The sequence below is a fragment of the Truncatella angustata genome, assembly GCF_020726525.1.
Source record: "Truncatella angustata strain MPI-SDFR-AT-0073 chromosome Unknown BKA67scaffold_2, whole genome shotgun sequence".
Lineage (NCBI taxonomy): Eukaryota > Fungi > Ascomycota > Sordariomycetes > Amphisphaeriales > Sporocadaceae > Truncatella > Truncatella angustata.
In genome coordinates this window covers 7158025-7171895 of record NW_025763382.1, presented here as the reverse complement: position 1 = coordinate 7171895, position 13871 = coordinate 7158025, and the positions used below count along the sequence as shown (strand labels likewise).

The 13871-nt window shown below is 51.1% G+C and overlaps 6 protein-coding genes across 6 annotated transcripts; 2 read left to right on the top strand and 4 right to left on the bottom strand.

Annotated features, from left to right (window-relative positions):
- Nucleotides 1–200: 200 nt before the first annotated feature.
- On the bottom strand, nt 201–1906 carry BKA67DRAFT_558124 (putative monooxygenase). Its single transcript, XM_046102304.1, has 2 exons — nt 1361–1906; nt 201–1311 (listed from the first exon to the last, which is right to left on the bottom strand). Exons 1-2 carry the CDS (start codon nt 1660–1662, stop codon nt 276–278), a joined length of 1338 nt encoding a protein of 445 aa, XP_045962697.1. The 5' UTR covers nt 1663–1906; the 3' UTR covers nt 201–275.
- A 346-nt stretch (nt 1907–2252) lies between these two features.
- On the bottom strand, nt 2253–3611 carry BKA67DRAFT_656653 (uncharacterized protein; the record flags this gene model as incomplete). The annotated part of the gene is made up of 4 exons (XM_046106975.1): nt 2253–2668; nt 2721–2779; nt 2834–3371; nt 3425–3611. 4 exons carry the CDS (start codon nt 3609–3611, stop codon nt 2253–2255), a joined length of 1200 nt encoding a protein of 399 aa, XP_045962696.1.
- Nucleotides 3612–4087: 476 nt separating this feature from the next.
- BKA67DRAFT_674471 (uncharacterized protein) lies at nt 4088–5414 on the bottom strand (the record flags this gene model as incomplete). The annotated part of the gene is made up of 3 exons (XM_046108755.1): nt 4088–4719; nt 4782–5128; nt 5174–5414. The coding sequence occupies 3 exons, from the start codon at nt 5412–5414 to the stop codon at nt 4342–4344; spliced, it is 966 nt and encodes a 321-aa protein (XP_045962695.1). The 3' UTR covers nt 4088–4341.
- Nucleotides 5415–6585: 1171 nt separating this feature from the next.
- BKA67DRAFT_656651 (uncharacterized protein) lies at nt 6586–8103 on the top strand (the record flags this gene model as incomplete). Its single annotated transcript, XM_046106974.1, has 4 exons — nt 6586–6654; nt 6764–7304; nt 7397–7615; nt 7673–8103. 4 exons carry the CDS (start codon nt 6586–6588, stop codon nt 8101–8103), a joined length of 1260 nt encoding a protein of 419 aa, XP_045962694.1.
- Nucleotides 8104–9968: 1865 nt separating this feature from the next.
- Nucleotides 9969–10648, bottom strand: BKA67DRAFT_512346 (uncharacterized protein; the record flags this gene model as incomplete). The annotated part of the gene is made up of 2 exons (XM_046097463.1): nt 9969–10280; nt 10331–10648. Coding segments are annotated over 2 exons (630 nt in total), but the record flags the coding sequence as incomplete, so codon positions are not given.
- Nucleotides 10649–11667: 1019 nt separating this feature from the next.
- BKA67DRAFT_558116 (uncharacterized protein) lies at nt 11668–13688 on the top strand. Its single transcript, XM_046102303.1, has 2 exons — nt 11668–12790; nt 12852–13688. Exons 1-2 carry the CDS (start codon nt 12158–12160, stop codon nt 13218–13220), a joined length of 1002 nt encoding a protein of 333 aa, XP_045962692.1. The 5' UTR covers nt 11668–12157; the 3' UTR covers nt 13221–13688.
- The last annotated feature ends 183 nt before the right edge of the window (nt 13689–13871 follow it).

The following is a 13871-nucleotide window of genomic DNA, read 5'->3' as shown; positions in this document are numbered from 1 at the left end:
AACTCGTAGGCTCATAGAAATGAAGTTTTGGCACAACTAGGGTGATCCAAACATCATAGTTGCAGTTCATCATCCATTGATGCTGTGAGTGGGGGAGAATATTACCCCAGCCTCATACTTTGACTACATGGTCAACTGCAAGGCAGTGTCGCGAGAACAGGAGCCTCACCATCACCTACAAAAATCATCGTGGTTCACGCTGGACGATACTTTATTTTCTACAGAGATCTATCGTATGTAAATTAGAACGGTCGAAACAGGGGCGTATATATAGGCTAATCACCCTGCTGAACCGGGTGGTACTTCCATTTAACCAATGATTTCGGCAGACTTCTCTCCTCCAGCCACTCAAGGACTGGTGTCTGACTGATCAGAGGCGAAATAGTTTTCTTGATGATTAACCCAGTCAAGGGGAGGAGGGTCAACGCATATTTCCCTATGACCATATGCTTCCAATCAAGCCATGCCAGCAATCTTGCACTCTCCATCGAGATCTCTATCATCTGCAATGTATCCTTCATCCTGGCATCTTGATATGACTTGAATAGCTCCTCAAGAGCTGGCGTCCCAGGATATTTATCTTTCAGTAGCAGCCTACGCAGACTGTTCATCAGGACAACTAGATCCGTCACGCCGGAATTATATCCCAAGCCGGCATGGGGTTCAAGTTTTCGAATAGCGTCGCCGACCAGCACTATGCGCTTGTAGGACCATTGCTCTATCAATCCTTCTTCAAGATCGATCAGCCCAGAATCGCCGGTGCAATTGTCATTAACCTCGGATACGGTCCACTCAGGCGCCACGTATAGATGACCCCATCGCTTCAGCATAGCCGCTTTGTGTGCCTGTGTATATCTTGCCGACGTCGAAGTCGGAGTATCCAGCTTTTCGTAAATGCCAAAGCAGCCTTTACTTGTTCCATTGATGATTTGAGTGCAAACACCCTGATGGATTGAGTCATACCTGGTGTTTGGAGCCAGGCCAGGCAAGAGGGGTATATCTGCAAAGTACAGTCGGTATGTTGTTGTATATGGTGTGAGCTGAGCTTGTGGTAATTCTTTAGGCTCACAGCAAGCCCTGAGAGCTTGCGAAAGCAATCGGATATGACTACGCACCCCGTCGGCTCCTATGACGATAGACCCGCCATGTGAGCTCCCATCGTCGCAAATGACATTTACTTTCTCCTCAAGGATTTCAATGTCCACGACTTTCTTCGTTAACAGTATACAACTTTTCGCGGTGTTCGGCAAGCTGTCATAGAGGAACTCAATCATTTGTGGACGGTCCATGAATCTGATGCCATAGCCATGACTGACTAGTCAGCAATCAGAATGGACTCCCCTGGACATGGACATCTTACTTTCTCTCTACAAGCTCGGTTGTGTTATCCTTTCTTCTGATGCGACCATTTTCCGCGGAAAGAACAACTCCCTCGTTGATATGGTCCAGAATTGGCTTCACAGCCTCGAGTAGGCCTAATTGGTCGAATAAGCGGAAGGTTTGCGGCCAAAGTGCCAAACTTGTTCCACGAGAGGCAAGAACAGTGTCATGCTTTTCCAGGACCACAAAATCGATACCAACTTTTGAGAATATGTGTGCTGCAGTGAGGCCGACCAAGCCGCCACCGACAATGACAGCACGGAATGGTACCGGCTGGTCCATGGGTGTTCCGGAACCTGACCAACGGGACTGCCGAATAGCAAGAGAATGGCCTGCAATGATCAAAACATCCAACTCGAAAACTTAAGAATTATGGAACTCATTCGAAGGAGATGAAAGTTGAAAAGCTCCACAAATATCTCGGAATCATGCCAAGGTGTCCAGCTGTGCACGGTACCTGGCGGCTTAGTTCTGAGGTACTGAATATTATAAGATTAAATGCGGCTGTCTGTGATACCTAAATCTGCGAGTATGTGGCGGAGGGATGACACGAGATATGCGGCAGGCCACTGATGTGGCTGCATTTGTCCACTTTGTACTGGTACTCCGAAATATTGCCTGGGACCCCGCCTGAGGCGGCAGCTCCCTTGCTCGGGTATTATTTTCCCTGTTTCTCCTTTACCTGTCCAGCCCCCCCCCCCCTTGCCCCCACCAAAGCAAACAATTGAAAGTACATTTTGCTCGACGGCACGACCGTGTAGAGTCCAATTATTCCTCAATCGACATACTGCTGAGTCTAGGTGCTGCCATCTTCCTGATCAATATTTATAATATTACCAACAGAGAATAGAGCAATTAAGCCACTGCATAACTCATACAACTTCGTATGCCCTGGTATGCATGATGCTCTGCGGAGGAGCGGCTTGGTAGTCCATGGACGCGTCACTTCGCCAGGCTGTAGTTGTATTCATGCCCTCGTGAGGATTCAGTGCAGTGCGTGAAGGCGTAGACTCTACTGGACCTTGGAACAGCGGCTCCTTCTTGTCAGTCCCAGCACGAGGGCTCATACTCGCCAGCTGGAAAGACGATTCAAAATTGCCCTCAGACTCCTCAATTGTGTGTCGTTGTTTGCTGCGCATTGATGTGATTGAAGAGCCAAGCCAAGATCGTACCTCGCCAATGAGCTCGCCGAGCCTTCTGGTAAGCGGTCGGTAGATCGGTAGGTTGGCACAGACTACCGCCGTCGCAGAGTGAATATGAGTCCATATTGTCGCCTGGCCCAACGATACTAGATAGGCAACGGTCAGTACCGGTAAAGGTAGTGCTGCATTGAGTCTTACCATTTATACTGTGCGGTGTATAAATACGAGATATGCGCAATGCATTAGTGATGACAGCGCTGTTTATGTAAGCCTAAGCAGTTGAACGGTGCCCAGTGAAGGTCTCCACTTACAAGATTCCTAGCAGAAAGATACCGGATACGAGGAGTCGCGTTTTCAAGGGCAGTTGGACCTTGAAGATGGCTCTTACTGGGAGCGCAAGGACAGCAGTGTCGAGCACGGTCTCGAAAACACCGATGAGGAGAAAGTACAGATTTATATCAATGCAGCGCCCAGGCTTGATTGGATTCCAGAATTTCTCAAGCGGAAAGCAGAAGCAAAGGCTCACAACAAATGCTGAAATCAACCACGCAATACTCACACAGATCACTATCATAGACCTGGTACGGAACGCCTTGGTTGAGAAGATCCTCATGTAGAAGAGGCAAATTGAAATCCTGATGCAGGTGAGTCCTATAGGTGAAATGAAAGCGCCGATAAACAATGCCTTGACTTCCTTAGTAGCTCTTAGGTGGTAGTGTGATAAGAGGCGACTTGAAATTGTTACCTTCAAATAGTTTTCCAGAGTAGCAGCATTCTCAGGAGATGGATTCAAGAGCAACGCAGCTGCGATCTCAGTAATCTCCTTGCCACTTGCCCCTTTGAAAAGCCCTGCGGAGAGTTAGCGATGGTTGTGGTGATCAGGAGCAGTGAGATTATCGTACCCCAGATGTCAACAGCGCTAGCACCTACGTATGCAAACATTACCATGAGCATCAACCAATCCTCTAAATGAAGGCCAGCACGAAACGATATTTTGCACCACAAACGCAGTAGAATGGACGATATAACGAGAACGGTGCACACGATGGCCGTGGCAAGCCTGTCCTTGCTGTTCTGATCTAGCTGCATTATAACAACAAGACTGGAAGATATCCGCAGATTCGTAGAATGGTAGCAATACCACTGAGTAGAGGAATGGTCAAATCATAAAACACATTTCGCTGTGATTGCTCGGAGATAAGGGTGGGTAAAAGTGTCGAAGCATGGGAGACGGTTCGTCCATTACGTGGAGAGTAATAACGTTTCTCGGGTCCGATCGCACCAAGATGAAACTTCTCGATGAAAAATGCGCCTTTGTTTGGGGTAAGATGAGGTAAGATGGGGTGGGAAGTTGTATCTCTCCAAAATTCGGGTGGCAATGTCTTGCATTCCGTCTCTGGTGCATGATTGGGAGAGAGGCGAAGGATTTGGGTAGTAGTACATCGCCGTTTTCTATAGGGGGTAAGTACAAAAGACAGCTCTCCACCTGCATGATCAGTCAACCTCGAACAATACACAGGGGTTACTCCCGACATAGCCATGCATTTCTTGCAAGCATTCATCTGGACACGGTTGATTGTATGCTTACTGCACCAACTACTGGCTAAAATCAAATGGATGGTCTTCTGCTGCTCATATATAGACCTGCATTCTACCTCATAATGTACATCTTTCGCCGCTAGGATGATCTTCCTGCTATGTTTACCACTATTAAAATTAGGCAGAGCCACCTAAGATGATACAAAAGCTTCTCGGATGCTACAGGGGCACGCAGCAGATGGAAGCGTCAATCATGTACCCCCATCAATGTATTAGATGGCTACTCAAGCGGCGTGATTGCACTCAAGGCATCGTCCGTCCACGTCCGGAGCCTCTTGGAAAAGTTCTCATCCTTTGCTGCAGCTGACTGTTTTCCGGGTACACCCACGGGCTCATAGTACATGCCGGTGAGAACATCTGAGCTCGTTGCGGCCCATAAGTGGTTCCTGATCCCCACTGTTACCGGAACACAGAATAATGGTGCAATAGGCAAAGTTAGACGAGTCAGGAGACTCTCTTTTCGCAGCGACTCTGCCATACCCGTCAAGATTCTCCCAGGATGTACCGCAACTACTTTGAATTGAGGATAATCATGAGAGAGCTCTTTTGTCAGGCCGATGAGGGCTACTTTGCTCTGCCCGTAGCGTTTTGCATAATGCTAGAGTAGGGTTTAGCGTGAGCAGCCTTTCGTAGTATATAAGGAATATTATCAGAGCTTACCATGCCTGCGCAGTCACTCCTCACTGAATCGAAGTCAATGCCATTTGTCGGTGCCATCAAATGGCCCTCGCTTGAGACAACGACCACACGTACGTCGGCGCCGGGTTCCTCCGCAGTATGCCGCAGTATTGGTAACAACAACTTAGATAGAAGCGCGTGGCCGAGATAATTGATGCCGAAGTGAGCCTCGTAACCTTCCTTCGTTGTTGCAGCTGAGACGCGTATAATGCCTGCGTTCAAGAAGAGGATGTCTAGCCGCTCTTCTTGGGCGATAAAGTTCGCGGCGCAATCTCGGACGGCATCTAAAGACGCAAGATCCAAGTCGACAAATCGAATCTCGGTAGGTGCTTTAGCAGCTTCCTCTGGAGACGTAGAACCTCCATAGGCCTCACTGGTGATCTGCTTGGCCAAAGCTATCTTGGCCTCTGCGTCACGGGGCAGGTCTGCGATGTAGATGCGCGCAGGCCGGCCGTAGCGAGCCAATTCAATAGCCGTCTGCCGACCGAGGAAGCCCGCAGCTCCCGTGATCATGATTACCTTGCCTGCCAGAGACGGGATGTCTCGGGCAGGGTCAAAGGCGGCGGCACTGCGCGATGCATCATTGCGCGACCCGAACAGGACCACGCGGAACATCTCCCGAATATCAGTCATGGCGACGGCTAGAATGACGATAACTGCAGTACTAATTATGATGGTGAAGAGCATGGTGTGCTGGTGCGATCGAAGCTCTCTGGAATTCGAGGTCAACGATGCGTGGCCTCCGAAGCTCAAGCTTGAGCAACAGGCAACACTCGCGGCGCGATTGGACAGGAGGGGTCAAATAGCTATGGAGGTGTGCAGCGGTAATTAAAAGCAGGGTCGTTTGGTGGATTAAGGTGCATACAGTCGGCGTTTTGATGGTTGTTTGTGTGTAGGTCGGGCCTATGAAGGGAAGAAGGGAGAGCCAGCCAACACAATCTGGCTGTTGTCAATTTTAGTGGGCAACGTGCGGCGAGCGGGGCTGAGCCACGGTAAACTACTCATGAAGCAAACACGCGTAGAAGTACCGGTACGTAGGATGTTATTCTGCTGCCGACTGTCACCCAGATCGGGTCCATGGAAATTTGGCCGTCTTTATTAAGTTGCATCGCACGCCTTTGTTAGCCCAGGGGGCACTTCCAAGCTCCAAAACGTTACACAAAGCTGACGCCCCCATGCAGCATCACACGCTTCTATCTCCCTGTCCGGCACAGCGCAGTAAAGGACGTGTGGCAGCCTCGTGCCGCTCTACCTAGCGGTCGGAATATCATGGAGCCATGTCCAATCGCTGAGGCGGAGGACCAGAATAGCCTGCTGCTGATGCCATCACCCCCGGGGTAGCTACACGAAATCTACCCTCCCTCGGCCTCGCTTACTTCATGTACTCCTTCCTTCGCGATACCTGACGTGTAAATCATACTTTCCGACCCTGCAACCTTTTTCTGTAAGTCAAAATAAGATCCTTCATCCTTAGGAACTGCATAACAGCCAATGCAGTTGGCTTGTGGCGTCCACACCCGTGTCACATCATGACGATGGGGGTCTTTCTTTGAACAAACGACCATTATAGCACATAGCAGGATGATGCACAGTCAGATCGGATTATATAACTTTCCCCACCACGTTTGCGTATCCGAGTCTGACCAGAACTGGAGCGGATACGCAAGCTTGCTTTCTGTCTGTGAGAGAGCTGAGCAAGACTCGATTTGACCTTATCATTATTTTGTCGGTTCTTTCAAAGAACAACCGTCCTTAGTCTTAGCCTAGATATTTGGCATTCTTGAAAATGGCTTCACTCGGGGACAACGCGCTTTACGAAACGACGACGGAGCTGATATCCGAGCAGGCTTTCAAAGTACGTCTCGCTATTCCACACCAGGTCAAGACAAGAGAACTGCTCTGTTTTGAAAGAAAAAAAAAATACAATGCTGAACTTCAACTAATTCCACGCCTCGCCGCCTCAGATTGTCCTCTGGGTGGGCACTGGCCTCTGCCTGGCAGTCTGCATCCTCCGCTTCTTGATTAGACTCGTCTGCTTTCGCCGACTCCTTATCGAGGACTACCTGGTTCTGGGATCCATGGCGATCCTCGTCAGTATCGCTGCAGTCCTCCAACGCTTCCTAGCAGACATCTACCTGATGATGCACGTCCAAAATCTCCAAGCCACTCCTGGACCGGACTTTCCGAGCCGCATGTCTGCTGGCCTGCGAGCGGACGGCGCCGTGTTGATCTTGGACACGGTGGGCATCTGGCTCATCAAGCTCAACTTCTTGGTCTTTTTCTACCGCTTAGGCCACCAGATCCAGTCGTATTTGATCTTTTGGTGGATTGCCTTCACCTTGGTCATTGGCTGCTTGGCGGTGCTTCTCGGTGTCATCCCTTACAGCTGCTCGTTCGGCAGCCTTGAACATATCGTCGTTCAGTGTGCGAGTGAGTCTAGCCTAAACTACATATACACGGCGTACAAGGTATCAATATCCATCGATGTCCTGTCCGATGTCATCAGTAAGTCTCCTCTGCGCCCCCGAAGCTACGTCGGTCACTTTGGTGGCCCTTATCATCTGATCTTTGACGCTGACCGTCGTGGCACAAAATAGTCATCTGCTTCCCCGTTGTCATAGTCTGGCAGACCAAGATCAACCTGCGCCAGAAGCTCGTCCTCACGAGCATCTTCCTCCTGGTCGCCTTCAACATCGCTGTCACCATCGTCCGTGGCAGCATCTTCGGCAACGTGTATGGGGCTGTGCAGGAGGCCAACCACAAAGTGCTCGACACAGCGTGGGCGTTATTTTGGTTCTTTATGGAATACGTTGTTTGTAAGTTTCTTCGCTTCGTGTCGCGCCGAGCATCGGGTAATGACCTTTCCTCATTAGCGTTTGTGATCGCCTGTATAATCTCGTTCCGCTCGCTTTGGGTTAGCAGAAAGCAGAGCACAAAGGATCGCGAGAAGGACAGAGAGGCGATACACCTAAACGGAGCCCAGCAAGGTCACGCACAGGCTGAGTCACCAGTGCAGAAGAACAAGTCATGGTGGCAGAAAGTCCAGAATAGCCTCCTGAATACTATGGCTACTCTGGAGGGTACAACGCTTGACCGTCATGATTCTTCGTTCCTTCGTCCTTGGATTCCCTCGCCGCACATGGGCGTCGACTTTTCCAAGTGGGGTAGTAACGTCGAAGGTAGCAGTACTGATAGCCGCGCCTCTCGTTCTGGCTCTGGCTCTGGCTCGGTGCCTTCTACGTATAACTTCGACGACGGCTCTAGCAGAACAGAAGTGAGCCGGTCTTACCCAGGGAACGATTGATGTAGCCGTCGATCTTGTTCGGACCTTGATTGTTTATGAAGGTCCCAAGAGACTTTTTCTTTGCGTGGCAACCAGTTTATTCCCCCTCCTCCTCCGGCATACGGGATTATAGGAACTTTCTTCACGTGGCACGGATCAGCTTTTTCTTAGCGTATGGATCTCCTTTATAATTATGATATTAGCGCTTGAGAAATTTGCCCAGCTGTGGACAGTAGTAGTTGAGAAGCACACGCGGTTCTACATTTGTTCTGCTCAATAGATAGTCATAAGAATGATGGTGACTATAATGGTCTGGACTGATTCTGGTATGAGTCGTCAATGTGCTGCACGTGCGCTACGTTCAATGAGCATGCCATGGCGGGATCATTGCGGACCTGAGGGTTTTTTGACGATGTAATGTCGCCTATGAACTATGAAAATTTAGTAGAACACTAACCTGCCTCGTCCGAAGGCTGCAAGCATCTCATGAATGATTCCAGCCTAGTCGAGTGTCACTGACACCCAGCCTTTGGCAGATCACCTTGAGATCATAGTTTGCGGGAGCAGTTGGCACCAAGATCCCGTGAGTCCTTCAATTGGGTTCAACTGAAAACCAGAATCTCAGGTGTGATCTTGATATGCGCTGCTGGTTCATAGCAACACTGGCTGCAGTAAGAGTGGCGTGTGCCACAACATAGGCATCGTCACTCTCTAGATGTTGTATAAGATGAGGCAACACGGTAGCTGTTCGCTATTCCACTGGATATTCCCCTCTAGAGAGATCCTCAAGGACACGGCCAGAAACCATTTTGATTCGAGCTATACAAAAGGGATCCACGACTACATTTTGCTGTACTTTTTGGTCCCTTGGAGGGCGAAGCAGCACCATGCCAAACATAGAATACGGCGAAGATACCTAGAACAGGGACTTCGTCAATCTCGGAACCAAGGTGGATTGGAGTGGACCGCGGAAGAAGAGGGGCACTACCTCGCGATGAGTGAAATGACCGGCGAGAAACTGGATGCCGCTCTCGACCTGGTCAACCGGAAGTGGGTGGACGTAAGCGGGCATCAAGACCTGTCGATGCGGCGTCGTGGGCTACGGATAGGGCGATTCGTGGTAGACATTAGGACCCCGTGACATGGCCGCCCTGGGAATGGGTCGACAGGTTTGTGAGAATTGAGGTGGAAACTATGGGCGCAGCTCCCTTGCTTCTCCGGTTCTACCAGAAGCCCACCTCGAACGAGAAGCCGGAGGAGGCAGACCCGAAGGTCGAGGCGGCAAGTACGAAGGCGGCCCGGCGCAAAGTTAATGAGATATTGGCCGCAGAAGATCAGGCTCACCGACGAAGAAGGCAATGCTCGAGACGTGGAGAGAAGGAGAATCACGGAAGTGATTGATGAGGCGATACAGGACCGGTGGCTGCTTGATGAACTGGCACTTACATGTAGAGTCGACCGTACAGCGGAGACAACTTCGTGCCCGGCGAACGTTGACATGAAGTACAAATATAAAGTGATCAGCCCGATTCAAGTCATTGAATTGGTACAATCGTGCTTGACGGTAGGGTGCGGATTGTGGTTTAATATCGTGAACCATAGGTCCGCCGAAGGTGTTTTAAGGGCTCATAGATCAGGATTTGAAGTCGCAATGCTCTCATGTCTTTTGTGTCTATGACTACATGTTGAATGGGACTGTGTTTCCCATATCATTCCGTTGAGTTGCCTCTTTTTTGGTCGGCGTTGAGACCATATAAATGCTTTCGAGTAAATGCACACACCCTGCCACCGGCAAAGTTGAGGGGAATCGTTGAGGTCCCAAATCGAACTCCTAAAAACTCCAGACCAAATGCTCTGTATATACGAATGACACTGACATCATATGACTATACTCTCCGATTGAGCCCGATCAGACTGAAGAACTCGCTTCTCGTCTTCTCCTTCTTCTCGAAACAGCCCAGCACGCAGCTTGTTATGGTGGTCGCTGTGGTCTTCTCGACTCCTCTCATAACCATGCAGAGATGGCTCGACTCCATGACAACGGCGACACCTTGTGGCTTCAGGATCTCCATGATCGCATTTGCGACTTCCCTTGTCAAGCGCTCCTGGACCTGGAGGCGTCGCGCAAACAGTTCGGCGATGCGTGGCAGCTTGGAGATGCCGATCACATTGTCCCTGGGGATGTAGCCAATGTGCATCTGCGCTTTTGTCAGCATGTAGTCATTAACGATGGGCGGTCCGGCCCTACCTTTCCGGTAAAGGGAACCAGATGATGCTCGCAGAGACTGAAGATCTCGATGTCCTTGACGATGACCATTTCATTGTGCCCCTCGTGGAAGATGGCATCATTGACAATGTCCTTGACGTTCTGCTGGTAGCCTTTGGTAAAGAAGAGCATGGCCTTGGCGTATCGTGATGGGGTGTCCAAGACACCCTCTCGGTCAGGGTCTTCGCCTATGCATTCGAGCATGGTTCGGACAGCCTGGCGCATCTTCTCGAGTCGCTGGGCTGCTTGCTCGCTGCTCTCCTCGAGGCGCTCGCGAGTTCCACGGCCTGGATGAGTCAGTACAACAGCGGCGCGGCGTTGGAGGGGGCAAGCATACTTGGACGGCTCAGCCCGTCAAAGTCGATGACGGGACTGGGCGACCTCGTGATGACGCCCTCGGTCTTGACCTTCTTGACCTTCTTTCCATTGGGTTCGTCGCGGGGGTCTCTGGCAGCTTTGTGCAGACTGTTTCTCCTCTTGGATTTGGAGTGACCACCATCCACCTCATCTGCGCCGCCGTCCCGAGCTCGGTGCTTCGCCTTCCTCTTGTTGGATTTCTTGTCGTGGTCGCGGGGGATCTGAGGGCTGGCCCCGGCGGCGTCGTCGATGTCTGACACGCCGGTACTCGAGGAGCCCGACGAGTCGGACTTTCTCGACTTGGTGGTTGTCGCAAACTCGACCATTGTCGCGACAGGTGGGAGGGAGTGAGTGGGTGAATCTGATGGACTAATGCGTGATTGGGTGACGACACAGCAGACAGATGCGCCACTACAATGCGGTGACGAGGGAGACCAACACTCCTTCTACGGGGGTGTGGTTTTTGTTTTTATTTTATTTTACTTTTATTTTTCCTCCTTGGTTCTCTGATTATTCGCTCATGCCGGCGGCGGGTGGATGATATGACAGGTAGTAGGGGTATTCCGTAGCACGGCTAAGATAGGAAGTCGAATCGAATGAGGTGATGGAGAAGCAAACCCGAAGTCTCGTTTGGTCGGTCTACAGTAGCTCAAGTATGTTTAAAGTCTTGAAAGTAACTGGTACGCCGAGGCAATTTTCCAGGCCCTCTTCAGCTTTTTGACTTTTGCTGGACCGGACAGGCAAAAATTCCCCAATGGCGCTTCTCAATTGAATCAATCAACCGAGTCGAGTGCCCCCCCCGCTGTCGGATCCCTACTTGCCTACCATGGCCAAGTCGAAATTTTGACGTAAGGTCTAGGGTCCATTCCAGCCTTTTGGAGACATGCAGATGCCCCACCAAAGAGCCGCTACCCCACGTACATTAAGCCACAGGAAGCCGACAACGCCGCTCACCTGAGCGGGCTTGGGGGGGGTGGGATCCCTTCCTTGGGGCGGTCAAAGCATTTCGGGGGCCTCTGTTTGCTCTGTAAGCTCTGTGAGCTCTGTGAAGTTTAGCGCTGAACCGGCAGAATCCCAGAAGCTCCCTGGCGAGCGCTGGGACACGTAGACTAACCAACCTTGGGTTAACCTTAGACGTCAGGCCGCTGAAGCTCGTCAATCGTCTCCGTTCATTCGGTTACTCGCATCTCATTTCATTTCATTTCGTTCATTGCATCGCTTCATTCCACCATCGCGACTGCATCTTTTGACTGCAAACAACAACCGCAATCCCCAAGAAACCCCCCGCATGCGAGCGACGACCCATCCTTCCGAATTCTCACCTCCTCACGTCTTCGTTCATGACACATACCACTAGCTGAGCGACTCCCTACATGCCTGTCGCAACGGGTGCTTCGACTTTGAGCTGAGCATCAAACTCTTGGGCGCACAAGTCCCATCAGACGTATCAACATGGCTTCACCACCTGCCTACTCGCCTGCGGGCTCTCCCCCATACTCCTCCGCCTCGCTCCCAGCCTCCAAGAAGCGAAACTCCACCTCCGTCGACACTTCATCTATCAAGCGCCGAAAGACGTCAGTCATGTCCGCAACATCCGCCGTCTCAGCCCACCCTTTGCGCCAGACATCCTTCCCACCAGAAGAGTCGGGCGGCCGATACTCTCCAACATACCAGCGCTCACCCAGCGCCGACAACATGAGTCTCGTTAGTGGGAGCCAGGTGAGCGCCGCGCCTGCCAAGAAGAAGCGCGGCCGCAAATCAAAGGCGGAGAGGGCACGAGAAGCCGCCGAGGAAGCTGCAAGAGGTGGCACCCCAAGCGCCGCCAACGGCGCTGCTCCCAGTATCATCAGCAACGCCAGTGGCGCGAAGAAAGCGGCCGACGACGATGATGCCGACGGCGGGGGTGGACCCGGAGACTACGAGGATCCTGATAATCTGGCCAGTCGAGCAGCTGCGCGAACCAAGGATGAGATCAAGGAGGAGGAGCGGATTCGCGCCTTACTGAAGCAGAAGATGGACGACAACCAGTTTCATCGTTACGAGGTCTGGCATCAGTCCAAGATTCAAATTGGCAATATTAGAAAGGTAGGGCGGCAGCCACGACGGGGTCCTTGTACGAGACTTGACTTGCACTAACACGTTCCAGTACATCAACTCGGTCACATCTCAGTCGGTTGCAGCCAATATACCCCAAGCCATGCAAGTCGTCTGCAAGTTGTTCCTCGGCGATATGATCGAAGAGGCAAGACGAGTACACGAGGAGGAGATCCGAGCAGGCGTCAAGCAGACCGACCTTCCAGACGAAAAGGAGAACGAGGAAGGTATCAGCAACCAATCGAAGCACCGTCGTCAGGCGCCCCTGCGGCCCGAGCATCTTGCCGAGGCCTATCGAAGATGGAAAGCCTCTGGTGCGACTGGAGGCTCTGGCGGCAACACCCTAGCTTGGAGTCAGCAGACAAAGAATGGCACCGAGAGGTTTGCTGCTCGCGCCGGCGGTCGAAGAGTCTTCAGATAATTCTTGCTATTTTCCCTGATACTCGACGATCAGGACCTCGACTGGGCAATGTTGTACGCTGCTGTCGTGCGGCAACGGACTGGAATTCATCAGAGAGTCCGAAGCATTTCATAATGGTTTGGGGTCATCAGCGGCGTAATGAGCATGGCACAATAGGGGCATGGTTATCTGGTGTTTGAGCGCAAGGATGTGGTCTTTAATCGGAATGGTACAAAGAGCATGGTTAATTGAGGGTCTCGCGATGGGGGCATATGGCTCGATGTTCTCTGCATGAGTTCGCGAGTTCAGGTTATGCTACGATGTTGTTTAGAAAGGGAGGCAAGGAGTTGACGAGTTCAAACAGAACCACGATACCCGCATGACACTCTAAAGTCAGCACAATACACATTTTCACACACATGTACTTACACCCGTCTTGGATTCATCCGCAAGCCGTGTTAGCCAATTATGAAGAGAGGTTTAGTAACAGTCACTGGCAGCTCATTGATCCCCCCTCCTGTGGATTTATGACTGTATAAGACGTAAATCGTAGAGCTCGATATGTACAAATATTGTTTTATATGTGGTGTTTCCGCCGTCACGATCTAAAACCCACTATTCCCGACGTGTAAACCCGGCGCTACTAACCCAAACCACGAGGGAAAAAAAATC

Excerpts from the sequence above, each read along its gene's own strand:
- BKA67DRAFT_558124 (XM_046102304.1), bottom strand. The coding sequence starts at position 1,662 with ATGGACCAGCCGGTACCATTCCGTGCTGTCATTGTCGGTGGCGGCTTG. Across the intron at positions 1,312-1,360 it reads ACCGAGCTTGTAGAGAGAAA|TCATGGCTATGGCATCAGAT; the intron begins GTAAGATGTCCA and ends CTGACTAGTCAG.
- BKA67DRAFT_558116 (XM_046102303.1), top strand. The coding sequence starts at position 12,158 with ATGGCTTCACCACCTGCCTACTCGCCTGCGGGCTCTCCCCCATACTCC. Across the intron at positions 12,791-12,851 it reads AAATTGGCAATATTAGAAAG|TACATCAACTCGGTCACATC; the intron begins GTAGGGCGGCAG and ends AACACGTTCCAG.